The 26862-nt window shown below is 37.8% G+C and overlaps 1 protein-coding gene across 1 annotated transcript in view; it reads right to left on the bottom strand.

Moving 5' to 3' along the window:
* Angpt1 (angiopoietin 1) overlaps window positions 1-18755 on the bottom strand; it is a 109525-nt gene extending 90770 nt beyond the window's left edge. Inside the window, exons 1-3 of the mRNA XM_055626700.1 lie at window positions 18696-18755; window positions 17956-18111; window positions 6383-6504 (exon numbers count right to left, since the gene is read on the bottom strand). Coding sequence (XP_055482675.1) covers window positions 6383-6504; window positions 17956-18111; window positions 18696-18755 — 338 coding nt within the window. The remainder of the gene's footprint in view (window positions 1-6382; window positions 6505-17955; window positions 18112-18695) is intronic.
* Between the last annotated feature and the right edge of the window lie 8107 nt (window positions 18756-26862).

Genomic DNA, 26862 nt, shown 5'->3' with positions numbered 1-26862 from the left:
GCCATGGGTATCTTGGAATTTACTTTGTAGACCAGGCTGGCCTTGAACTCACAGAGATCTGCTTTCCTCTGCCTCCTGTGTGGTGAAATTAAAGACATGCATAGCCACTGCAGGACACTTCTCATTTCTGTTTTTTTTTTTTTTTTTCTCATTCTTTTCTCTCCTCTCTCATTATTTTTTCTTAGACAGCTTCTCACTATGTAACACTGCTGCCTGGCTGTGCCAGACTCATCATTGACCTCAAAGTCAGAGAGATCTCTTACTTCTACCTCTCTAGTGCTGGGATTAGAGATGTATGCCACCACACCCAGCTTTTTTTTTCATTCTTTTTGATCAGAAGTAATGGGACATATATTAGAAGAATGTCATAAAATTTGGCACATAATGTGATCCACTCATACCAACTCCAACACACGCAAGGAAGGTCTAATGATTTTCCATTTGCTTGGGTTCTTGGTGGTTTATTTTAAACACAGAAATGGAATGCAAAGTCTCTTTCTTCTAAGTGTTTTTTTAACTGTGTTTTGAAATTAGGACAGCATTCAACCAACAAAAATAAAATTTGCTAAAGAAAGCAGACTAGGATTTTCTCAGTCACCTCCATTAGACTTCTGGGAAAACAAACAGTAAAGCTATCCTATTCCTGCTTTGTGAATTTGAGTATTTAGTAGATGAAAAAGTGAATCCAATGAAGCCAAAAAATCCACACTCAACCCTGCAAGTGGTGTGCTTAATTTTTCAGGATGTAAGTCAGCAAGACCTCTCAGCATGTGTGTGTAGTATAATCCTAACTATAAAACATTCTTTTTTTTTCTGCCAGAGAGGTGGGAGATACTTCTAAAGCCAGCTCACTGACTTGGCGGCACAGGCATGAATCCTTCTCAGAGTTGCTAAGTCACACACCCAGACACAACTCCTGACATTCCTAGGGGAGGAAGCAGAGCTTAATTTAGATAATCCCCTCTGGAAAGTGTATTTGCTGATTCAAACCAGACCTGGCTGACTTGGACATGTTGTTCTTACATTTCAGAGATGCCTCCATGTAGAAATAACTTCTTGTTGTATCCGGCCAGTTAAGATTCACATAAAGAATAGGTAGGTGTGATCAATAACTGTTTCTGAAAATATAAACATTTGACTTTACCCTCCTTTCTGCTTACTTGGAAGGACACTGGCTTTGCTGTTCTAGACAGTTCTTGGCAGAGTGCTTCTAATTCCAATAATCATGTGAAAATAAACAATAACAATAAATAAATAGAAAAATATGCTATGTATCACAAAAGTATATTTTTGGTTTGAGGAAAATCTCTTATTAAAAATGGTGCATGCAAGGTTATATGTGAGTTAAGAGTTAAGAGTAGCTGTTTGGCTTACACTCCATTGCATGAACTGGACCCTTCACCAGGAAGACAGAAAGAAAGCCATAAGAATACAGTCATGTTGGAAGATAAATCTACTAGTAAAACGCTCTTGGGGACCACAAGTAATAGCACCCTTGGATATTCCAGAATGAAAAAGAAACAGGAATCAAGTAGGGGTATAAGATACATCAAAATTTTTATCAGCATGAATAGAGAAGTGCATTTCAAATTAAAATCCAAAAGGCTAAACTCTCAAAATGCCTAAATTACTAGGAAAAAAAGGAATTGCTGGGACCCTAAAAATTCATCATTAGCAATAAATGATGTAAGTTATATAAGGAAGAAAACCTGACTTTTCTACAGAAATTAAAATTTGGTTAGAGGAAAAGAGTCAGAAGTGTCAGGAATCAGATTCCTCTGAGAGGTGGGTGCACACGGAAAAACCCTTAAAACTGATCCATTGTAGAGGTCATGTGAAAGAACAGACTGCTCAGTTCTACTGATAAAAACAGAGATGGTTTTTTTCTCAGTTGCCTGTAGATTATCATCTTAATCATAGACGATGTCACAGTGTTCTGAGAAAGATGGGCAACACCGCTGAGGAACAAGTTCTAGACTTGTTGGTGAAAGCCCCTATCATACTCATAGCCAGACACAACCTGAACCATTCTGATGGAGCCAGCAAAGCTAACTTTATATTATTCTCTTTTTCTTACTTATGTGTATTAAATATAACACTATTTCCTAATGAGAATACCTGAATTGGGAATGATAATAGGTGCTATATCGAAATCGTTTTGATGCACTCTTCCTAGGGTTAAGCTTTCAACATTCCTATTGCCACATCTATGTCACCAGTTTCATACTGTGGGACTGAGACCCCAGTCTAAAAGGTTTTCTGGGTAAGCTTGCCAGATTTAACAAAGAAAAATGCAAGAGACCTGGTTAAATTTGAATTTCTAACAAACAACAACAAAAAACTTAGAAAATCATCTTGGAATGACCAAAAATCCAAGGGCACTAGGCATACATATATACATATATACATACATACACACAAACAGATAGATAAATATAGAGATAACATATATTTTTACTAAACAGGAATAAGAAGAATTAAATGGAAGAAGAAAATAGGGAAGAAAGAAAGGGAACATATGAGTATGACTGACAGTTAAGGCCATATTTTTTTTTCTTAAAAAAATACAACTAACAGTTAAGGGCATCAATTCTTTTTGTAGTTAAACATCCATCCTTTCAGGTTTCCCATTTGAAACCCATGGTATTCCCAAGAGTAAGAGTACAAACTACAGAGCAGAAGACGTTATGTATATCAGTAAGAGAAACAGTAGAAAATGTATGCTAGCAAATTTTTAAGATATCACTTCCCCCTGGTGGGGCAGCCTTGCCAGGCCACAGAGAAAGAGGATGCAGGCAGTCCTGATGGGACTTGATAGGTTAGGGTCAGATGGTAGGGGAGGAGAGCTTCCCCTTTCTGTAGACTAGGGAAGAAGGACAGGGGGCACGAGAGAGGGAGAGTAGGACCAGGAGGAGATGAGGGAGGGGGCTACAATTGGGATATAAAGTGAATAAATTAAAAAAAAACTAATAAAAACTTAAAAGAAGAAAAAAGATATTAATCCTAGGCAGTAGTAAGTCTGCTGAGAGATGGATCATAGCATTCTAGTGTAGATCTACACACACACAAAATGTAATGAATAAAGACATGCATTGCAGGACATTTATTGATACTAAGTCTTTGTGAATCACAATGAAAAAAAGTGAATTCCTCTTGATTGAGTTGATAAAAGGCTTTGTACATAGATGTGTCTAGTTCTTCTATTCCTTGATCTTTTTGTGTGTGTACTGAAATAGCACAAATGTAAACTAACGTAAAAAATAATACTACTGTCTAGTGTCCTTGGATTTCTATGCTGTTATTATAAACAAACTTCAAAACAACTTTCATGCACTATTCTATTTAATTTTAAGTATTTGTTTATTGGTTTGTCTATTTATATATATATATATATATTTAATTTTTTTTATTAATTACACTTTATTCATTTTGGATTTGTCCATTTATTTATTGGGACTACAGACAACTCAGGTCTCATGCCTGCTAGACAGGTCATAGGCCACCAAGCTATGTCCCTAGCCCTTTGTTATAAAAGAGAAATTTTAAGTGTTCTTGTAATTGAGCTCACCAAGTTAAATCTTTAAGTGGAGAAACGTTGAATGATTAAATTCACATAGTAAAGCATTATTATTAAGTCTGAGGCTGCCTCAAATATTCTACTTGTTTAATTAGACAATCAGTCTGTCCTAAAAGTACAGGTCACATACTTAGTTTTATAATAGAAGAAGAGTCTCCGCATAGCTACTGTGGTACAAAAGCATCTGTTATAAACTCTCCTGAACTTAGGAATAGAAAGTTTGAGTGTGTGTACTCAATGTGTTTCTTTAAAACTACTGGAGTTTTGAGGGTCTGGATTCAGCTTCACTATGCTGACATCAGCCATGGCTTCCAGAGCACAGCTTTATTGAAATAGACTTGCTATTGGGGTTTTCATGATTGCTCAAGAGCAATCTTATTAAAATTCAATTTAATTCCTTTCTTAAAAAAAATCAATCAAAAGGAGCTGCCTAACTAAGTTTGAGGCTGATAAGCATGTTTGTGGGAAAACACTGGTGAAAGGAATATACTCCCAGTCCTTTGGGTAACTTAGAAGGGACAGGAAGTGGCATGCTTTTGATAATATCATTTCTTTTTTCCCTTTACACGTATATTAGGAACTTTTTTACTGCTGTGATGACACACATGACAAAGGCCCTTTGAGAAGGGTTTGTGTTGGCTCGCGGTTTGAGAGTTACAGGCCATCGTGAATGGGTCTAGCAGCGGTGGTCCTGAGAGACAACTTATCACACTGTGTCCACGGCCAGGGGTCAGACTGTGGCAAACACCAGGATTAGCTGGGCCTGTAGCCTGAGCAATGCTGCTGCCTACATTCAGGATGGGTCTTCCTTTCTGCTTTAAATTCCTCTGGGAATTTCCCACAGTCAGCCCAGAGGTATCTTCCCTAGATGATTCTAAGTCCATCAAGTTGAGTATGGACATTAACTCCGCCCCCAGGCCCCCAGGATAGGCCTTCTCTTGACCAGGTCACCCCTAGAGCTACAGTAGAGCACTAACTCTTTCCTCCTTGTAGCAATCCCATTAAAAGTAGTCTTAGGTTGTCAATGAAATGAACTCTGTTTAAGCCAAGAGAACATAAAGTTTCAACTAGCCCATTAACTAATGTGGACTTTCTTCACTACTTTCTTACTGTACTTGTTGCTATAAGAGATTTAATTTTACATTTCCAGCTGGTTTTCAGATAAAGTCCTGTTTTTTCCTTAACTTTTTACGATCCATTTATCCTCTTTAGAGTGATAGGCTTGATACATACATACATGCATACACACACAAATATATATATATATATTTTTCTTTTAAAAAAATCCTAAAAATAAATAATGACTCAGAAAAACAAAGTAACATACAATTGCTCTACATGATCAAAATTCCTGAAGAGAGATTTTGAAATATATTATTGTGTTCACTTCACCAAGGAAGTTAAAGCATTTGGTCACCAAATTGAAGGTGACTGAGGTAAAGTATACCTGTTACACACATGCGTATTTCTGGTTATTGTGGAACTATGTAGGGATAAATAGTAATTTTCAAGAGGATTTTCAATTTCAGAACATTTCATCAAACAGCCAGTTCAGGGTCAAGTTCTGTCAAGTTTATTTATAGTCAAATATTTTATCCCATATCACCCTACAAGAATAAATAAATGTAACACTTATGATCCTTTGCAGATGCTAAATCAACAGTCAGTTTTATTTTATTCGTGCAGAAGTTTAATAGTAATTGCTGGCATTGAATTTGGGAAAGCCTTTTAGGCTTTTAGGTCACGAAACGTCTTATGTGAGGGTGAAAGAGACTACCAGGAAACAACCCGATTCCATTTCTAGTTCTGTCCTTAGCAAAATGTGTGACCCTGCACAGGTTATTCACTTGGTCTGAGTTCTGGTCCTTCTGCAAAATAGAAAGGACCACAGTCCTTCCAGATATTCTCCTGACTTGGGAAGAAGGTATAGACAGCAGAGTCTAACTCTAGAACATAGTGGTATTTAACTACTTCTTACCAGGACAGAGGTATAATAACTGAAACAATTTCAAGAAAATCAAATATTCAGAAGAACATGCAATGAAACGGAAGATATTATTTCTACAGAAGATGGTGCTTTGCTTGAAGTATCCATCATCAATATTAATGACTTCAAATGAGCTACTGTTTCACTGTCCCATCTTCAATTTAATTTATATATTAACTTTACCTCCTGATTTCAGTCTCACCCTCCTCTCCTCCTGGCCCTAACTCCCACCCTCTTTCCTCTATTTCTTGTACTTTTCTCTTCAGGCAAGAGAGCTTTCCCCAACCAACCCACCACAGCAAGTTACATTTCACCGACCTGATATGCCTCAAACCTCAAAAATAGTACCAGATAAGGACATCTATATTCCTTCCTTTTTTTTTCCAGAAAGAATAACAATATGCTTCTTACAGAACAAGCTCTCTGAATTTAATCATCTTTCATTTTACAAAGATTCTAAGAGTGGAGTAAGTGGCTGAGGAACAATTCAAGAAGCTCTGTCGATTCTTTCCTCTAGCATTACATACTTGATACTGCTGAATAACTGGCAATATATTTAGCAATAAAATCAAGTAATTTAAATAAACTTCGTTATTTGAACAACTGCTCGTTGCAGAAATCAACACTGAGGACAAAGCACCTCAAGAATGAAAGCAGAACACAGGCTTCCATGTCAACACATGAGGTATATTTGTTTCTTCCTCCTCTTTTGTGGTTTTGATTTTTCAATTACCTCAGATTAAACTTTCAATTGCCACTGAGCTGAGGGATATAAAAAAGTACACATAAAAATATTTTCATAACATAATAGTTCTTACCTGTTTTTTTCATGAATCTTCAGAATTTCATTCGTTTGTTGCAAAAGTTGCTTCTCTAGCTTGTATGTTGATAATGAATTCTCCAGTAGTTGTATTTCAAGTCGGGATGTTTGATTTAGTACCTTGAAATATTTTTTAACAATAAAATTTCAATCACAAAGCATTTATCAGAAAACAATGAACATTTAAAAATCATTTTTGTTCTCAATATTTTTCAAAGGACTTAAAGCATGTGGTGTTCATTCTACCAAAGACTGCTTTGTAAATTGAGATCAAAGTTGGAGGCGAACTATATTTATTTGCATAGTCCAATTTTTATGCTCTTACATACTAGGATGTTATACTCATTTCATATATTTTATCTTCAACATTTTTAAGTGCAAAGTAGATTGTTACTATAAGGTCTTGATATTACATGTCATTTAGAATAATTAAGAGATGTAAAAAATCTACCTACTCAAACCTACAGCCTTATCGAATTCAATTAGAAACACAAGCAACTCTTAAGATAGTCTGAAAAGATTTCTGACAACACATTCATTGGACGGATATCACAACAGGTAATTCATCCAAGACAACTTTCATATCTTATATCATTTACTTGATAATGTCATCTATTGGCCATGTCACTTTATGGATGTGGACACTGAAGTCCAGACTACTCCACATTCACACAGGAACCAAGTCAAGATCTGAGTTTCTAAACAGAGACTTTATTTGAGTCTACAGATTTGGACAGTAAACTGAGAGGTTGCATTACAATAATTACTGTAAGCCTCAGTATTCAGAATTGAAACTGCTAAAAAACAAAACAAACAAACAAACAAACAAAAAAAAAACAAAAAACAGGCTGGAGTAGGGGCAGACTGCTATTGTCTTTCTACCTTCACTGGCCTGAGTAGACCAGAAACTATCACAAAAGATTCACTCTGCTATTCAGAGGCTGCTATAAGTCTGTACTTATGCACCCAATTCTATCATTCTCCAAGAGAAGACAGCAACCTTAGCAGAGGTCTTCAAACTGTGTCAACATTTGTCCCTCTCTATCTTGACTCTCCGTCCCTTTTTTCACCTTTAGGTAGATTTAAAATGCAAGGGAAAGTTTATATTGCTTTTAAAGTCCCCTTAAGTTATTTGAAAATCTTTTCACCCACGAAGGTTTCTTAGATCTACTTGTTAAAAGGGAGCTGAGAAGATTTTTTTGCAGTATCACTATCAGGTACAGTGTCTTGCTCTAAAAGTGGAGGTGCTGTAGTGCTCCTCCCCCACTGCTACACCATTGAAGGTGGGATTACATCTGAACATTGAGATATGCGCTGAAGTGCGTGAGTTGGGCCATGAGGCAGGGGGCTGCAAGGCAATGTAGCTCTGTGTCTGTGGTAAGACAAAGAAATAGCTAGGGAGGGAGAGACAACTGCTGGGATGCACAAGTTGAAAAGGCCCTTCTCACCTAGGCAACCAAGGGAAAGTGCACACTATACTCTGGTAGAATACTTAGAGCAGATTTTTTTTTCATTCTAACATACTCCATAAACATTAGATAAAACTATTATTATTAGTGTCTGGAGTGGTTTCAAATCCATAAACATGAAAACTTAATATATAAATGAATCATAGCAAGTTAAGTATTTCAAAGTTTATGCCTCATTTTATCATTTTCTACCCCTTCCTCATCAAGCCACTTCTTGCAAGGTGAAGAGTAGGGTAAGGTGAGTAAAACCACTTGGCACTGGATCCTAGTGTTGCAAGGGCTATGTTGACTTTAAACTTACGTTTCTGTTCCATATGGGTTTAAACTTTTTAAATAATGCATTTTTCCTGGACACATACGAACTCAGTGATTGTGGCAGTGTGCACAAGACCTGTGCAAGCTCAACACAAAGTCCCAGCACAGAGGGAGAAAAGCAGGTGTGAAACCACATGCTAGTCATTGGCATTTGGTGACTGTTGGATAAGTAAGCTTTTGTTTAACAATGTGACCCTGATAGGCTGACCATGCTTAAGGGCACTCCCTACTCCCAAGAGTACTTCTGCAATCCAAGAGTGCACTCAGTGGGGATAAAAGAAAACAAACAAACAAACAAAAAAACAAAAACAAACAGACAGCTGGAGACTAATGAGGGGAGTGGAGAAGGGTAAGCTGGGGAAGAAGTAAATAGGTTGCATTACATTCTCAGAGAATTAATGCAGCATTATTTTAAACGTATGTTTCTTCTCACATTATTTAAGGAAAAAGGGAATTTGAAAAGCAATGGTAGAGAATGTTAAGACTGAGGCTATGTTCATTATTTATTATTATTTTACCCAGGCTAGTTTTTGGTTTCTTTGTTTACTGAATGACCATTTACAAATATTTGGAATGAGGAGTGAACCACTTGGGACTTTTGTGTGAAGAACTGTACTTGGCATAGAGAAGACACTTAACACTTGTTTACAAATAAAAGCCAAGTGTGCCATCTCACGATATTAACTACATTGTTCACAGGTACATCAAACCGATATTTGTTTTAGTTTGCCATACTCCCTGAGAACACATTGTGTTGGTTGGTGTCAACTGACACAAATCTAGATATATTTAGGAAGAATGACTCTTTTTAAAAAACTTTTTGTTGATTCTTTGTGAATTTCTCATAATGCACCTGCAATTTCACTCCTCTCCCTGTCCCTTCATATCTACCTTCCACCATGGCAACCTCCCCCACAAAAGTAAACTATAAATAAATAAATGTTTCTAACATGAACTCAATGGCTGGCTCTTTGACCTCCACCCACCCACCCGAGGTTGGAGCAGCCTTGCTAGGCCACAGAGGAGGACTATGCAGTCAGGCCTGAAGATACCTGATAAAACAGGGTCAGATGAAAGGAGAGGAGGTCCTCCCCTATCAGTGGACTTGGAAAGGGGTAGGGAGAAGATAAGGGAGGGAGGGTGGGAATGGGAGGGAATGAGGGAGCAGGATACAGCTGGGATACAAAGTTAATAAACTGTAAACTAATATTAAAAAAATAAAAATAAATAGATAAATAAAAAACACACACAATGTTGTCATGGAGTATACTTTGTCACAAAGTATACTTTTTGTCCTTACAGCTTTACTTGCAAAGGTTCATTGCAGTGAGTCGTTGGTTTGATTTCTCTACTTTCTGTCAGTACTGATTCCTCACAGGTACTTTTCTAGGATATTCTGTTGTGGCCCTGTGTCATGAAGATCCTGCAGCTCTGGATCTGCAGGAACAGCCCCTTTATGGCCTCTAGCAGTTCATAGATAAGGTAGTTGTTCAAGTGGGCCAACTTAAAACCCTGGATCTGGGCCTGGGTAGTAGCTGATTCGGTCAGCCCATCAGCTTTCCTGCACTCACACCACCAGGCGAGCTTTCTAGCCCCGCCCCACCAGCTCACCCACATACCTCAGCTGTTAAGAGTCAGGGCTAGCTCTCCTGCTCACATGCCCTGTGGCCAGCTCACCCTGCTTTTACCACCTGGAAGAATAGCTCTTGATTGAGAAGATGTCCTAAGAGTGACCTAAAGAGAAGTCAGTGAAGTATTACCTTGACTAACGGTTTAGGTGGGAGGGCCCAGATCATGGCCGGTAGTATCATTCCTTGGCAGGTGGTCCCAGATGTTATATGAAAGCTGGGTGAGCAACTCATGGAGAGTGAGCTGGTAAGCAGCACTCCTCTAAGGCCTCTGCTTCAGTTCTTGCCTCCCTACTCCTGCATGAGTACCTGCTCTCACTTCCCTCTATGATGAAGCATGACTTGAAAGTTTGTAAACTGAAATAATTTCCCCAAATTACTTTTGTCATAGTGTTTTATCCCAGCAATAGACATTCTAAGACACACCTCCCAATAAACGCAAAGACTAAAATTTTTGCTTACAAGGAATAATACATATTATTCTCCATGTTCTCTGGAAACAGCGTGGAATCATTATCTGGAACTGACCTCTCATTATTCTTTGCCTCTAGCATACTCTACCACAGAGCAAAGAATCTTTTGCAAAATCAAGTCAGATCATGGTATGCTGAATATGATAATGGACCCTCTCTGCAGTTGGCTTACATTTCAAAGAACTCAGTGTGGTCCACAAGGCTGTGTGTGATTAGAACCTTTCTTACTTGGCTGTCACTCCAGTCACCCACCTGGCACATTATGCTCTATCCACTGTCTTTCTGACAATTCAATTTGCCTAATTTCTTTTCACCTCAGGACCTTTGTACCTGCATTTCTGGCTGGATGGAATTCCCATCCCCTCCTAGGTGCAGAGTTAGCCTCTTATCATATTCAAGACATGCTCAGGGGTGTGTTCTGGCCATGCCTAGGAAAATATCTACCTCCACGCTCTCCCGCGGTTCACTCCATGTTACTTTTCTTCTGGAATCTCCACTCTCAAATTTGATCCTGCGCCTTCACTCATGCCATGTTTTTCTGCCACAGTGTCAGTTACACAGAGGATGCACTGCTTGTGTCCAGAGCTCTCCAGCACAAAAATCAAGCACACTGGGATATTCAACTATGTGCTGGGTGACATGCTGAGTGCACAACAGACTGCAAGGTAGGTAAGGAAGGTAATAGCCCCACATGAGTAGTTAGACATTCACAGCCCAAATCTAAAGAGCTGGAAGAAGAGAGCTGACCAGTCTTAGAGATCCAGGCTGAGTGCTGGTCAACTTAGTTTTAAGCACAAATGCCAAGTCCTTCTCTTTTCCCATCATCTTGACCCTATTGCTGCTTTATTTCATGTCACTCCACTGATGTTTTCAAACAGGCTTGAAGTTCAAATCTGTGCATCCAAGGGAACTGTAGAAAAACTATGATAAATTAGCCACTGCCTTGCATGAGTCTATGGAACTTGCTGCTGGCAATAACTGAAGTATTCCATTAAAATGACAAGAGACATTTCCTTCTTAGCTTAAACACATCCCAAAAGCACATCTCTGGGAAAAAAAAAATTTAAGAGGAAAGGGGAGAAAAAAAGGAAGAAAAGAAAGATTGAAGAATATAAGCAACTAGTCCCCAGGGACCGATGTCAAAGCTTAAATTTCCCAGAGTATGCATGGACTAAGGAAAGTGTAAAATCTGAAATGGAGAATTTATGTGGTTTAAAGAGCTTAGCTATTTCGTTAAAATAAAATAAAGTAATAAAAAGAATTCATTTTCCAGAGAAAGTGAGATAGGAAATTTCGGGAAGACTCTTTTATACTTCTCAGATATTTAATTTAAAATTCACACCAACTAAAAGTTAGTTATTAAATGAAAACACCAAAACCACAAAAGGAAATCTTTTTGTGCAGCACATTGACCTTAAGGCTGTCTTCCGTCCAGGCACATATATGCTTTTTATTTCATTGCTTTTTGGTATGTTTATTTGTTTTGTTTTTAATGAAGAAAAGGTAACATATTTGTTGTAAATAGATGTTCTGAGAGTGTGAAAGCTGATCAATATATAAAGAAAGAGCTATAAATTAAGTGCTTTATAATTTCTGGGAAGTAAGTTTTCACTAGTTAGAGGCAAAGCAATGAAGAATCACCATATGAGTTATTTGTTTTCTTCACAGAGGAAAAGTGAGCATTTGAGATGGAGTGATATGGCCTCTAATACCCTGACTGTATCAATGGATCTTACATGATGGTGGTCTGTCTTCCTTCCACCTGGGGAGATGCCACCTGACGTGATGAATAGTTTTATAAAGTAACCCTTCTACTCAGCGCAGCTCAGAAAATCCTTTATACATAGTAACTTCTAGTTTAAAACAACAACAAAGCCAAAAAAAAAAATCCCTATGGGTTATGGAGAAACAATCAAAAGATATGACAAATAAATACTCAGGCAGTTCCTAAACATTGGAGATTATCAAATGATTGCCCTAGTTTCTTAAAAACGTTATTAATAAGTGGAGGGGTGGGGGAGAAAGTTAAAGGCAGACCTAAGTTCAGTGGGACCATCAAATCTGGAAAACAAATTACCTGCAAAATTAGTGTAGAAATTAAAGAACCTTGGATAAATATTGTTACTATAGGTAATGGTTATGATATGTATTATCATAACTGTATGAAAATTGAGAAATATTATATTTATGTCACAGAATGTTTATTAACCATATATGTTAGCATTTGTAATGTTTATAGTAACTTCATAATATTTGAAATTCATATATTGAAACTCATATATTCTACTTATATCCTAACAGGGAACTCAGTGTCATATTTAAAAAATAATAACCACACTTGGTTATGAAATTTGGTAAGTATGGTGTTTTTAACAAATACAAAAAAAAAATGTAGTTTGAATTATCTTGTTCATTAGAGCTAACTGGATAAGTCGTCTGAGTTTAGAGCCTCTGTTCTTTCTACAGGCTTAAACACTAAGAACAAACAGCTTCTCTGCCCAAGAAAGGTGGCCTTCTTGATCAAGAACTACTGATACCAAATGTTTTCTTTCCAGTCAATACTAGGTGTTCACTTTGTGGTAGGTGATGACATCAGATTTCTCCTTTTCTATACAAATTAAATTATCAAATAAGTTAGGAAGGGGGTAAATTTATCATGTTCTTCAGAGTACAGAAAAAAATATATTGGCATAATTACTTCTTCAGTCACTATTTTTTTCAGTAGGTTAAATTTTCTTCTAAATCCTATTCGGGCAAACAGCTATTTTTGCATATCCATTACTACCAAGACAGCGTTGGGTTAAGATCCAAATATATTATGATTAAGGTTTGTTAATTTCACTACTTAACTAGTACCTATTGAGGGTTTGATATATATATATATATTCTTCAATAAGTACAGTATATATGTGTATATATAAACATATATATAGCCCTCATTAAGTACAATGTATTATACATATATATATTTATATATTTAATATCCTGTTCCAAATCCTAAAGATAGAGCTTTAGAAAAGAAAAAGAAAGAAAATCTTTGCTTTCTGCTTAACCCGTGTGAGAAGAGTTGGTTAGATTTTGAGTCAACGACCAGATAGTAACCATCTTAGCTTGGTGAGCTGTCATTATTGGGATGTGAAATGCTCCCAAAAGGCTCATATGCTCGAACATATGGTCCCCAGTTGGTGATTCTGTTTGGGGAAATAATAGAACCTTTATGGCTTGGGGCCTCAATGGAAGGAATAGATCCCTAGGGGCTAGGTCTTCTGGTTTGTAGCTTGTCCTATTTGTAGTCTCAGAGCCTCTGCTTTCTAACACAGTGAAACATGAGTGGTCCCAGCTACAAACTCCTGATGTGGCCTTCCCACATTATGAATTTTATACTCTCAAACTGTGAGTCAAACTAAATTCTTACTCCCTTAAGTTTTTTCTGTTACATATTTGTCACAGCAATGAGGGGAAAAAAAAACCAATATATAGGTCATATGGTCTTTACTGTAACTCTGGTATAACCACTTTGCTGTGAGGACAGTAAAGCAGCCACAGACAACTCATGCATGAATAAATGTGTTTGTGTTTAATACAGCTTTAGAAAGAAATGGCAGTCAAATTTGAGCCTGTGTTTTCTGAGCATTCTTCCAGTGGCTTATGCGAATTAATTACCAATGTATTTTCCTTATAAGACCGCCTAGCTAATTCATGGCACTATCATTTCATCTAGGTCTAGGTTAAAAGTTTAACTATGCCCTCATCAAGTTAGTTAAAGAAATGCTGTTCAATTTTTAGAGCTGACCTTTGACAGTAGACATAAGAAGAAGCTTGTTACTGCCTAGACTACTTATGAACAGATTTAAATTTCTACCTGTTCTGTTGTGAGCCAAGCAACAGTTGTGTTTACTGGTCTCAGAGAAGCAGAAGAGAAGTGGGATTAACTATGCAGTGAATTTATTAGGGCCAATGTCTATGAAGGGAAAGTGGGAATAAGTGGGAGGAGCCAGAGCCAGCCTTCAGATTGAGGCTTTACCCCTGTGAAGGAGAGAGCAGGGAAAGGAGTGCTAAATGGAAGTCTTAGTCCTGAAGACAGCTGTAATTATATCCAACAGGCAATGGGAAAACATTAGCCAAAGTCATGTGTCAGCAAAGTTGGAAAGCTCCTGGGAACAACACTAAGTACCCTGCCACAGTGAGTCATTGCTCAGAGATGGCTATGGAGAATTGTGGTCTCTATACTAATACCTGATGGGTTTGAGAGTACAGCAGCTGGGGCCACTGGTCAGCTATACTTTCCACAGCAGCACACTGAAAAGGTATGTTTTACATATGACAGAAAGTGAAAAAGAGAATTAATATAGAGAGTTTTTACCATACTAACTCAAAGTCACCGGACATAAGGACTGCTTTAGGTATTAATGTAGTCTGCAAATCACCTTTCGGAACATTTTGCATCATGGAAATATGCAAAGTAGATCTGCTCAAATGCAATTAAATTCCACTTCTAATACTGTAGTGCTGGAACTTATTGGAGACTGAAGGAAACTTGAGATGCCTGTCTACAGAACTTCCCTACAGTTGACACAGCTGGCAGCTGGTGAGGGCGGCACTAAGGCCATGAGTGTGGAAGTCACTGGCACATAAGGGAATGATGTACCTGGGTGGGCCTGCCATTCCCATCAGCAGCAAAGCAGTGGCGTCTTCATTACAGAAGACTGTCAGCAGTGCTAAGAGTACTGCATTAGTTTTCTTACTCCAAATTAAATCTTTGCTTGCACCCACTGACACGGTCCTAAAGTCTTAGAGAAGGGACAGACCACAGAAGAGAGATCAGCACTAGTAGAAAGATAATAAACCTGTGGATTTTAACAGCAAACTGTTTAAATTCTCACTTTAATAGTCACTAATTCTTTCATCTGAACTAATTTCTTCCATCACTCTTTATTTCAGTTTCCTCACCTTTGAACAAGGAATAAAAATACTATATACATTATAAAATATATTTGCTGGTAATAGTTAATACATGTGTGAGGTTGCTTAAAACTGAGCCAAGGAGATGCTTAGAAGTAGAATGTAATTTTGTTTGTTGATCTGAGAATGTGTTCTACACCAAATATGCCTGAGGAAAAAGTGAGAAAAAGATTATGCAACAGGAGAGGAGCATGAATAATTCCTGATCTTAAGTCCTTTATGCAAAAGAGGAATTTGAAGGAGAAGGGATGCTGGCAGAGACTGATAAGCATGAGTGGTGTTCTGCTGAGCTCTGGAGGAAGGAAAGGCTTTCTCTGGTTTCTCATTATCACCCCCATGGCGAGCAGTGTTTTCTAAATGTGCTCACCAAGCATGGGACCCTTTTTCTGATTATAATGTTCAGTGAACATGGGGATCCTTTATGCCCTGGAGCAAAATTATGCCCATGCCTCTCCCCCCCACCACCACCTCCCATGAAAGTGCAAATTTAGAAGGTCAACAGAGGCAATAAGCAATAAGTTGCTTATCTTTATAAGATCATCACATGAGAGCTGGGCCACACAAACGGGGCAAAGAGATTGCTCCATGATCCTCAAATACTGAACAGCCTGAAGTCAGTTTTAAGGAAAGTGAACTATAACACTGTGAAACCAAGTTAGGTGAATGTCAGAACAAAATACAAGAACAAACCTGGACAGAGCAGAGAGCTCTACCAGCGTGTAAATTCTTAAAAGTGGATCCCCCCCCCAAAAAAAAGCACCGAAGTTTCAGTATCCAGTTTGTAAACTTTATCCAGAAGCAGGAGGTGGATGCCGTTATGTGTTTATGCTGAAGCAGAACTGTTTCTATAGTTCAAATATATCCCACATAGATACACAGATACACGCTTAAGGAGGGTTTGGGGGTTAACATCAATGATGGCAAGATGTTCAAAGCAAGATAAGAAGAATGCAAAAGCTTCCCTTTGCAAAACAGATTAAGGCCTGTCTGACTATTTCCTTGTCTAATTGCTTGTTGATAGTTCTGAAGGACTTGTGGTTATTTTTGAGTTCCTCTATTTTAAAAATGTTCCTGTTATATCTTACAAGCTTTAATTGGCCTTTATGATGAATTTTCACTGCTTCGCGCAGGGAGTTTTTTTTTTTTTTTCTCTTCACTATTTGGCTTTTCTGTACTATCTTTCAGAAAATACATATCTCCCAGCCTTTGGAATGCAGAATAAATTGCTACTTTAAAAACCTTGCACAGAAGGGAGGAGGGAAGGGCTTTTGGGGGATACAAAGTGAATAAAGTGTAATTAATAAAATAAAATTAAATTAAAAAAAAACCTTGCACAACATCAATCTTTACCGCTTGGAGATTAAAATATTAATGACAGGACCATTTTTCTCTTTCCTAGATGAGGGGAGAGCAAAAATAACCCCAGTGTTTACAGGGTTTGAACTTGCAAAAATGTTTGTAGCGGGTGGTAAGCATTCTGCTTTAAATAAAGAGAAAAATACAGTGTTGTATGTGTAGTGTAGGAAACCAAAATTGTATAGATCAGCATGCTTTATGTGCTAATAAGAGAGTCGATACAGCCCATACTATTTAGTTATGAGATACAGTTTCCACTCCCTATACATCACATGTATCTGATAATGGTTCACAGAAAAAAGTATTTTCCAAAATCTAGGTGACTTATTCAGCCAATGTTATCAACATTTAAGTTCTGATTTCATTAGTTGATTATTAGTATCATTAATCAGTGGAAGAGATATGAGGACTCCAGAATTTGAGTCCTGAATTGTAAATTATGTTAGTGAGGGAGATCAGTAGAATTTCCTTACCTACAAGCTTTAAGTGGTTTTCATAAATGTGTATAGTATCGAGGCCACCTGTATTTTACATTAAATGCTTTATCTATACAAAGTATCTTTGCTACTATTCTCTAAATATCAACATATGATCTATAATGTCACTGACACAGACTAAATAAAGTAGAAATAGTCCACACTGGCATATTTACACATGCAAATTTTTAGCCTTGATAGAAATCAGATACACTGAAACAGTCATCCCAGATCCCAAATTTCATGATGCTATTATAGTGGAACCACAACAATCATAGCTAAGTGCACTGAGACCATCTTGCCATGCTCTTATATGCTATTTGCTAGCATATTTATGGTAGTGATAATTTCAAGGCATCCTTACATTTTACTGATTTCCAATCAAATACGCAGTCATGTGTAAGTGGGTGCTTATTTCTGGTCAGCGCACACAAAGTTTTCCCTTCAAGTCACTGACTTTACAAGGCTACTGCAGATGCCACTATCACAAGAGCATTACCAGAGATAAAGCAAAATAGGTCAAAAATGCTTATCAAGGCACCGGTTAGACAACACACACACACACACACACACACACACACACACACACACACCACAGGACTATTTTGATTGACTCAAGGCATATCAGAGTTGGTAGCTGCAGTGTTTATTTGAACTTAATGCTGATTAGGTTTTTCAGCTGCTCTGTTTTTGCAAACACATACAAAGCTAAATATATTTATCCTCATTAAAGCAATAAAAGCATGCATAATAGCTTGTCAAGCCCTCACTGTTGTTATTACCAATGAACAAACCTCCTGCTAACATATGCTCCGTGTTTATGGATAAACTGAAGAGTATTTTTTAAAATAATCTTCTGGTTGAGTATGTGACTCTGGCCCTGTGGACATACCTGGGTCTCAACATCTGTCAGCTTTCGGGTCTGCTCTGCAGTCTGAGACAAGAGACTGGTTCCTATCTCAAGCATGGTGGCTGTGTGATTTTGAACCGCATTCTGTTGTATCTGGGCCATCTCCGACTTCATATTTTCCACAATGTAATTCTCAAGCTGTAAGAGATAAAGGAAAGGCATGTTAGATTATAAGCAAAGCCTCCCTGTTGGGGCATGCAGTATTTACAATGACAAAACAAGACACAGCTGGCAGACCAGCCATCTGGTAGAGAGCCTCTGCGTGTTGGGGAATTGAGGAATGAAAGCAGAACACACACCAATTCAACTGCTAACAAACTGTGGACACACAGACACATACACATGATAGTCACAAATCATAATGAAAATTTTTACTTGGATCCCACTCTCCTGTTGTGGACATGATCTCATTTAGCCCTCATAGCAAAGATGTGAATAAGGCAGTTGACTGTCTTTTTTTTTTTTTTTAATAGCCAAGAGATCAAAAATTGAAAATGCCGGTAATAAAGCCCATGGTTACCAAGCAAGAATGCAGGTGCTTTAGCAAATAACTTAAAGGTAACACTTATTGCTTTGGTCTTTTCATCTACCATGCTGACTACTCACCTCAGAAAAATTCACCACCTTGCTTCTATTTCACCGTAAGTAAAAGCAGCTTGCACTGGGAGAAAGGGACAGGGAGTAGGAGGAGCGCAGGCATGAAAAAAGCCTTCAAAACATACTGAAACATCAGCAGTGATGTGTGATATGAGCTGCAGAGCCCACACGCTAGCTGTAACCATTCTCCATGCCTCTTTGTAAGCTCAAAAAGAAGGCATTAAAATTGCAGTTCATAAAACACCATTTGTCCTTCTCACCTCGGGTAAAATTTCTTCCTTTATGAGAACACGATGAGCATAAAATAAATGGTACCATAGGGGACAACAAGAATTATTACGTGACTGACTATGGGGTGGGGGTGGGGTGGGGAGCTTGTTAGGCACCTGGGAGAATGAAAACGCATAGGCAGTGCTTGAAGAATGCAGAAGCCTGAATCTTCCTGTCAGTCCCCACTGTTGTGTGGTGACTACATTTTATTACTCAATCTCTCATATGAGGAAACTATATCCCAGAAACTTCAGGTCCAAGGCCACACACCACACAAACACCCAGACTTGGACTTGAGCACTGTAGTCCTTAACTCTCCTTCAAACACTTTTAATCACTTGGTAGCTCTGCCAAGTCATGCTTAGCAAGCTGAGTTTGAAATCATTAACAGCTATGTGATTTTTATTGATTCAGCGAACTATAATACATCCATATTGTAAGTTCCTAGTGTCATTATCATGCAATAAAGAGAGCCTAAGTGTAAAAATCTCCTCTGAAACGTTGGCCATTTCCTTTCTAACCCTGCCATTGCATATTTCTACTTTCCAATCTTGCCTCTGGTCCAGCTGAACAAGACTAAGATCAAAGTTGTATTATTGTTGATGAATTCTGAATTTATATTTTATCAATATAAGTCAACTGTTTTTCATTGTGAGTGCAAAATAGAGCATAAAACATTTGAAAGTTACTTTAGCAAAATATATGGCCTCTGAGCCAAATCCTCAGTTTATTCTCTTTAAAGTACCCCATTTCAGCAACCAAAGACTGGTAGAGGACCAGAGGCTAGGTTCATGCAGTGAAAGTCTCTCATTATGGGTTCCATATTGCTAACGATAGCCCTTCACTATCTTTTGGAAAATTAACTTTGCCTTTTGCAAGAGTAAGTGTTTTGGGTAGAGTTAATCCATCACAGTTTCTGGAGTATGTTCATATTTGAACCTGGAAAACTACTGTGTTTTGCTTTTAGTTTGTCACATGAGTTGTTCAAATCTGGGAAGCTATAGTAAGCAACACCATTAAGCTTCAGTTTCACAATTCACAAGAGAATGTCCCTTGCCTCTGAAATTCCTAAACTAGCAACATAGATTCCTGGTACTTTCGAGGTTCAACCACCACAAAAGCAAAGGCAGCCTAAGAATAAAAGCAGTCTCGGCAAGAGAAGGGAGACAGATACTAAGAGATAGGGCAGCCAGGTGATACAGAAAGAAGCAATTGCTAACCCCTGGATCCAGTCATGTTTTTAATTAGATTGACCTCTGGGCATTCACTTGTAAGCTGCATGATCCAATAATTCCCTGAAGCAGCCAAAGTATTTTTTTGTCCTTCAATCTCATTGATTTATGTCTTAGCATAATCAAAAGATTATTGGCCTACTACAGTTGATAGATGTATAGCACAAGAAGACTCTGATGGAAAAACATTATTAGTATGATCCTTTGCTGTCCAGGAAATTTGGGGTTCTTATGGAAATTCTGTAAATGGTATGTGAGTTTTTGTTGTGAAGACAACAGCCATTTACAGCTAACGTTGTTCATTTGCCTCTTACATGACAAGCACTGGACTAAGCTCTTTCTTTATAGGATAAAAGTTTACAGTGTTAAACACACGGGAATTCCTTGTGCTATGCTGCTTTAGAGGGGAGAGGTGGAAGCTTAGGCAACAATAACTAAATCATTAAATCTACACATTTTTTTTCACTTCTTATATTTTGAACTATCATTATTAACCATTGATCTACTCAGCGAGGGCTATTTGGGAACTTATGTACTTTCCATGGAAGTCTAGATCCCTGATTATTGTCAAATAAATAAACCTTTTAAAAATAAAATAAAATAAAAACTATAAGAGAGGCAAAGATGAGGTACAGCACTCTTGAAAATTCCAAAGGTAATTACCAAGACATTCTACATTTTTCAAAGCTCCCTTATGTAATTTTGATTCAACTAAAGAAGAAGTGCTTCTCAAAACATTGTCCATAGAAGAACTAGCTGTATGAAAGCTGTTTGGGAACAGTTGGTAATTAAAGGAGAAACCAGAGCCAGAAAACAAATTATTTGTGTCACTAACATATTACTTTTATTCACCTGACTGATAAATAGGAAAAGGACTTTCTCAATTTAAAAATGTGGTTTACACATTATTCCAACTTTACATTGATCATACAATGGTAGGAAAAAAAGAATTACTAACTTAAGCAGTCAAACTTGTACTAATATCTCAGATTTTATGGTTTTAAGAAATTCAAAGATAAGTTTACTTCCTAAGTAAAATTTCTTCCACTTCCGAGACTGAATTCACCGATCAGTGGGCTCCATTATATTATCTTCTTGATAATTATAAAACATCAGGTTTGTGCTATTATCTCACAGAAAATGGTTCCAAGTGGCTGTGTTGTTATGTACATGACAATGATGTACCCCAGTCATCATGGATAAGGACACACTGGGGCTATATCAAGGTTCAGCTACTTTGTTCAGCTACTGACAGGTCAGATGTTGGTCACTCTTCACTATTGAGTTTTTCTATTCAATGTAGAGCTTTACATCATCAAATCCAATGACTCTTTCATGTCAACATCTATCACAACCACAAAGAGGCAGCCTCTCAATTCATCTGTCTCCACTGTAGAAATAAAGTAGGGCTCCCACCCATACAGAAATCTTCATTTAAGCTTCTGTGGCATGTCTAACTCTAGTTAATTATTTTTTAATAAAATGGGCCTGCTTCGTCCAGCACTAACTGCCTTTTAGTGCAGAAGGTAATGGCACTCTTAATAGCAAGAACCAGATGCCACTGATTTAAAGGCTGAGAGGGTGGCTGAAGTCAAATATATAACGTGTGATGAATATGAAGCCTGCTTTCATCTTATCTCTAAACATTCCTCTAGATAGAGAACTGTGAAATCCATCTTGATGCTCCCGATCAGCCATGTTCAGGAAGGATTTGAAACAAATTTGATTGTCGTCAGATATTCTCTATGGGCTCTAAGCATATCAAGCAAAATAATGGCTACATCAAGGTTTAATATTTTAAAAACATCTGAGGGGTGAATTTAAGTGAGAAGTCACTGACCACATGAGCTAATGAGTAATGTGGAGACATTTGAATGATAAAGTTCTTTGCTTTATTGCCACTGTCACTGTCTGACTCCAGAGTTTTATAAAGAGGAAGAAGGGGATGGAAGATCTGTAACAACTAATGAATTGAAAATCAATACTATTTTTTGTCAAACTTAATCTTTTCCATATCGCTATGAAATCTTTTCTAAATTTTTTATTAATTATTTATTACAATTTATTGACTTTGTATCCCTGCTGTGGCCCCCTCCTTCATCTCCTCCCAATCCCTCCCAACCTCCCTCCCTCTTCTCCTCCTATGCCCTTCCCCTAGTCCACTAATAGAGGAGGTCCTCCTCCCATTCTATCTGACCCTAGCCTATCAGGTATCATCAGGACTGGCTGCATTGTCTTCCTCTGTGGCCTGGCAAGGCTGCACCCCCAAGGGGGAGGTGATCAGAGAGCCTGCCACTGCGTTCATGCCAAAGACAGTCCCTGCTCCCCTTACTAAGGAACCCACTTAGAGACTGAATCTATGGGCTACATCTGATCAGGGTTTTTAGGTCCTCTCCATGCATGGTCCTTGGTTGGGGTATCAGTCTCTGCAGGTCCCCCAGAGCCCAGTATTTTTTTGGGTCTGTTGATCTCCTTTTAGAGTTCCTATCCCCTCCAGGTTTTTCTGTCTCCCTCTTCTATGCACTCTGGCCAAAGTTTGGCTATGAGTTTCAGCCTCTGCTTTGATACCTTGATCAATAGTCTTTCAGAGGCGAAAATCAATACTATTTTTAAAGTACGGAAATAGTATTAGCTTTGTAAAGTGATTTAGTATATACAGCGAACTTTCACACAAATTCTCTACTTTGATACTTCTACCATTTCTACAAATGGAAAGCTGGTTCCATTTGCTAGCTTGAGAGCCAGAGGCTTTAGGTAGCTTTGTAGAAATCAAAGTGAGCAAGCCCCTCTGCCTCCTGATGGCTCTGCCTCCTCTACCTCAGAATTGTACTCACTGGTCTCTTGCTAAATTGGATGACTGAATGATTGATTTCATTGGTAGCTCATGAAGATTCATTTACTTGTGATTTATTTGAAAGAAATAGTGTTGGGGAGTGATTGCTTTCACTCAACTTTCCTATAGAGGCAGACAAATTAATGTGAGGTGGGTTGAGAGGCCCTAGGGTCAGGTATCTCAAGATATTATTTTGTCAGCTATATTGATACAATTGACATATCATAGTTGTTCTGTATTACTCATAAACTATGTAACCACTGTATTACTCATATACTATGTAAACCATACCAAGAGAAAGAAATGGCATTGTAACTCGTTGAACTCTCATAATAACCCAATTTGTGTTATTTTCTCATTTCACTAACTTGACTAAGGAAAGTGCAATGGATTACGTAGGCTCACACAATATGATGATAGCTAAGCAAGTCCATTGTCCTAAAAGAAGGCCATAATGGCCAGCAGATTTTATTCTATGTCTGAGAAAAATCACCCCTCAAAACCCAACACACTACCACAACTATCATTGACAAATTGTTTAGCACGTGGTATCCGGGCAAGGAATATGTGAGGTGGAAGGCATAGAAAGACTGGGGTGAAACTTGTTTAAGACCTTTTGGCACTTATAGTTTAAATTGTGCACATCAATTAATAACTATTACATTCTAAGAGATACTGCAGTTGGCTAAAAAGCAAATATCCAGTCAGCTATAAGACAGTTAATAGTATTTTAAAAGACAAAATATTTTTTAAAAAGTCAAGATTATCACCCAATTGTAGCTTCTTAATAAATTGCTTGTTTATACCCTTGGCTAGCAGAGAATAAGAGGTAGACTGTTTCCAATGGGTAGCAGAAAATAACGTGGGCTGCTTTCCATTGTGACAGCTTTGAGCAAGATTGCTTACTAGGCTCAAAAGCTTTGTTAATTCGTGTTTATGAGAAGGAGAGTCTCGCTGAGATTATGGCATATCTTCTATGTATAATGCATTCTCTAGCATGTCTAGCTCTGTAGTGGCTCTTCAAGTGACTTGCACAAAGAATATAATTCCTCCATGTAATTCTTAAGAAAGCAATATTTTAAATCCTATAAAATCTGACAAAGGCATGTTGGCTTAAAATATGGTATAGATTAAGTGGACCCTCATTGAAACAGGCTGCATATGGTATTACTCAGCTATGGCCAGATAACCATGAAAGAATAGATGAGTAAATATGGGAAGACAATAAAAAGGTAAAGCAATTTAAAAAAAATGTCTTAAATGTTGACGGTTTTATCTAATACCATCATTTCATAAATCAGTGGCAATATTGAAAATTCAACTATTTCTAGGTTTATGGTCTTATAAAAAGAAATGACTCTAAGGGCAACTATATTATTTGCAGAAATTTCTACCATTAGATTTTTGGGTATGCAACTTAATTTTTACTAAATTTAGAAAAATTATCTTTCTGGACTATAGATATATTTAGCTAACATACGAAACAGTTTCTCCCCTCTCTGTTATTCTATTGTCCTGTATCTTGACATCAATCATGTTAGAATCTGAAGTCCCTAGGATAAAAACCTTCACTCTATAGACACAGTGGGAGAAATTTTAAAAAGTTATAGAAAAAAAGTGACAGAGATGCTTACTGTCGGTTGCAGATATTTGATAAGTGGGAAAATCAGACTTCCATTTGAAGGTTGAGCCAATATTGGCTCTCATATTGTTGGCCACCTCACATGCCATATTCAACCCTGCCTCCTTGCCTTGCATTATTTCTGCTGCTAGCTGGTTTGAATCCCACATTTTAGAATGTCAGTGTTCATGCTCTGGAGTCCACCTTTACTTCCTGGCGTAAAACCCTCCAGATACTTCTCAGTAATGGAGCCCTAAGAACCCATTGATTGATTCTTCTTGCATCATTCTACAAACAGCAGTACAGGAACTGAACTCCATAATCTTTCCAATTTATTAAATCTCATGTGAGTTCAATGTAATTTAAGCATAGATGTGATAAATATATGATGTGAATTAATCCTGTGCCTGGCTCCACCAAGCAGGGTCGAGTCAGAAACAAATGTGCAGAAGTAATGTTGCCAGATCTTACTTCTGAGCATCTATACTTCTTCCACTAAACATACTCATGTCTGCCTAAAGGGAACATATTCTTAGTTACTTAAAGTTAAAATGTGAGTGGGTAATTTGTTATATCACCCACAAAGGTGCAGTAGAAGCATTGCACTCAAGCAGTAAGACTTCAAGACCACAAAATCCTGTTGAACAGATGCTCTTGCAAGACCTTTTTATAATAGGTATTTTAAGTCCCTATTTTTGTGGCGACTGCCAGAAAGTCATTCTCCCTTTGTTTAAACAAAAGAGACATGACCTGAACCCAAACATTTTACTAACCTAGGACCTCTTTTACACCCAGCTTCTCACACCATGAAAACATCAAAGTCAAGAAAGCAGTATCTGCTTAATATTTCCTTTTACATATATTCAAAGGAAGATGGTATGTGAAAAGCTTCTTCAGCCAAAAAGGAGTCAGATGTCTGGAGTTTCTTCCAGCTCCAATCATTGATTTACTCTACAATCTTGAGCAAGTAATTCAAATTAGTTGAGCAAAAGATCTTCATCTAAATAAAAGACTGACCTCGAGTATTTCAAAATGTTTCCTGGAGTTCTCGTATAACTTTCTTTAAAACTCTGGTTGTGAGTTACGGATCTGCAAAATTTCAATCAGTTTATTTTATTTTTGAAGGTAGAAGCAGGGATGTATCCACCAATATCTATAAAATGTGTCCTATATTATCCTGATTGACGGTAAAGAAGCCACGGAACCAGAAACATAACAGAAAAGCCCTTTATCAGCCCTTCAGAGCAGGCACTTCTATTTTTTAATTCTTTTAAAATTACAGTTTATTCATTTTGTAACCCAGATGTAGACTCCTCCCTTGTCCCCTCCCAGTTCCACCCTCCATCCTGGCCCTCATCTCCCATGCCCCTGCCTCCCAAGTCCACTGGTAGGGGAGGTTCTCCTCCCCTTTCCTCTAACCCTAGCCTATCAGGTCTCATCAGGACTGGCTGTATTGTCTTCTTCTGTGGCCTGGCAAGGCTGCTCCCCTCTCAGGGGAGGTAATCAAAGAGCCAGCCACAGAGTTCATGTCAGAGACAGTCCCTGTTACCATTACTATATAGGCAGGCACAAAGCTAGCCTCAACAGATACAGGAAGATTGAAATAATCCCTGTATCCTATCAGACCACCAAGACCTAAAACTAGACCTCAACAACAATAGAAATAACAAAAGCCTACATACACGTGGAAACTAAACAGCTCTCTACTCAATGACAGTTTGGTCAGGGAAGAAATGATAAAAGAAAGTAGAGACTTCCTAAAATTCAATGACAATGAAGGCACAACTTACCCAAACTTATGGGACACAATGAAAGCAGTACTAAGAGGAAAGTTCATAACACTAAGTACCTCCAGAAAGAAGTTTGAGACATCTCATACAAGCAACTTAATGACACACCTGAAAGCCTTAGAAAAAAAAAAAAAAAGAAGCAGACACACCCAAGAGGAGTAGACAATTGGAGATAATCAAACTCAGAGCTGAAATCAATGAATTAGAAACAAAGAAAACAATTCAAAGAATAAATGATACCAAGAGCTGGTTCTTTGAGAAAATTAACAAGATAGACAAACCCTTAGCCAAACTTATTAAAAGGCAGAGAGAAACTATCCAAATCAGTAAAATCAGAAATGAAAAGGGGGACATAACAACAGACACTGATGAAATTCAAACAATCATTAGGTCGTACTACAAAAGCCTATATGCCACAAAGTTTGAAAATCTAAATGAAATGGATTTTCTTGATAGATTCCATGTACCAAAATTAAATCAAGATCAGGTCAATAGATTAAATAGTCTTATATCCTCCAAGGAAATAGAAGTAGTCATCAAAGTCTC

This window comes from Psammomys obesus, unplaced genomic scaffold (assembly GCF_907164565.1).
Source record: "Psammomys obesus unplaced genomic scaffold, mPsaObe1.curated_primary_1811, whole genome shotgun sequence".
NCBI classification, from domain to species: Eukaryota; Metazoa; Chordata; class Mammalia; order Rodentia; family Muridae; genus Psammomys; species Psammomys obesus.
The sequence above is the reverse complement of the archived record's forward strand: the minus strand, read 5'-3'. Positions and strand labels throughout refer to the sequence as shown.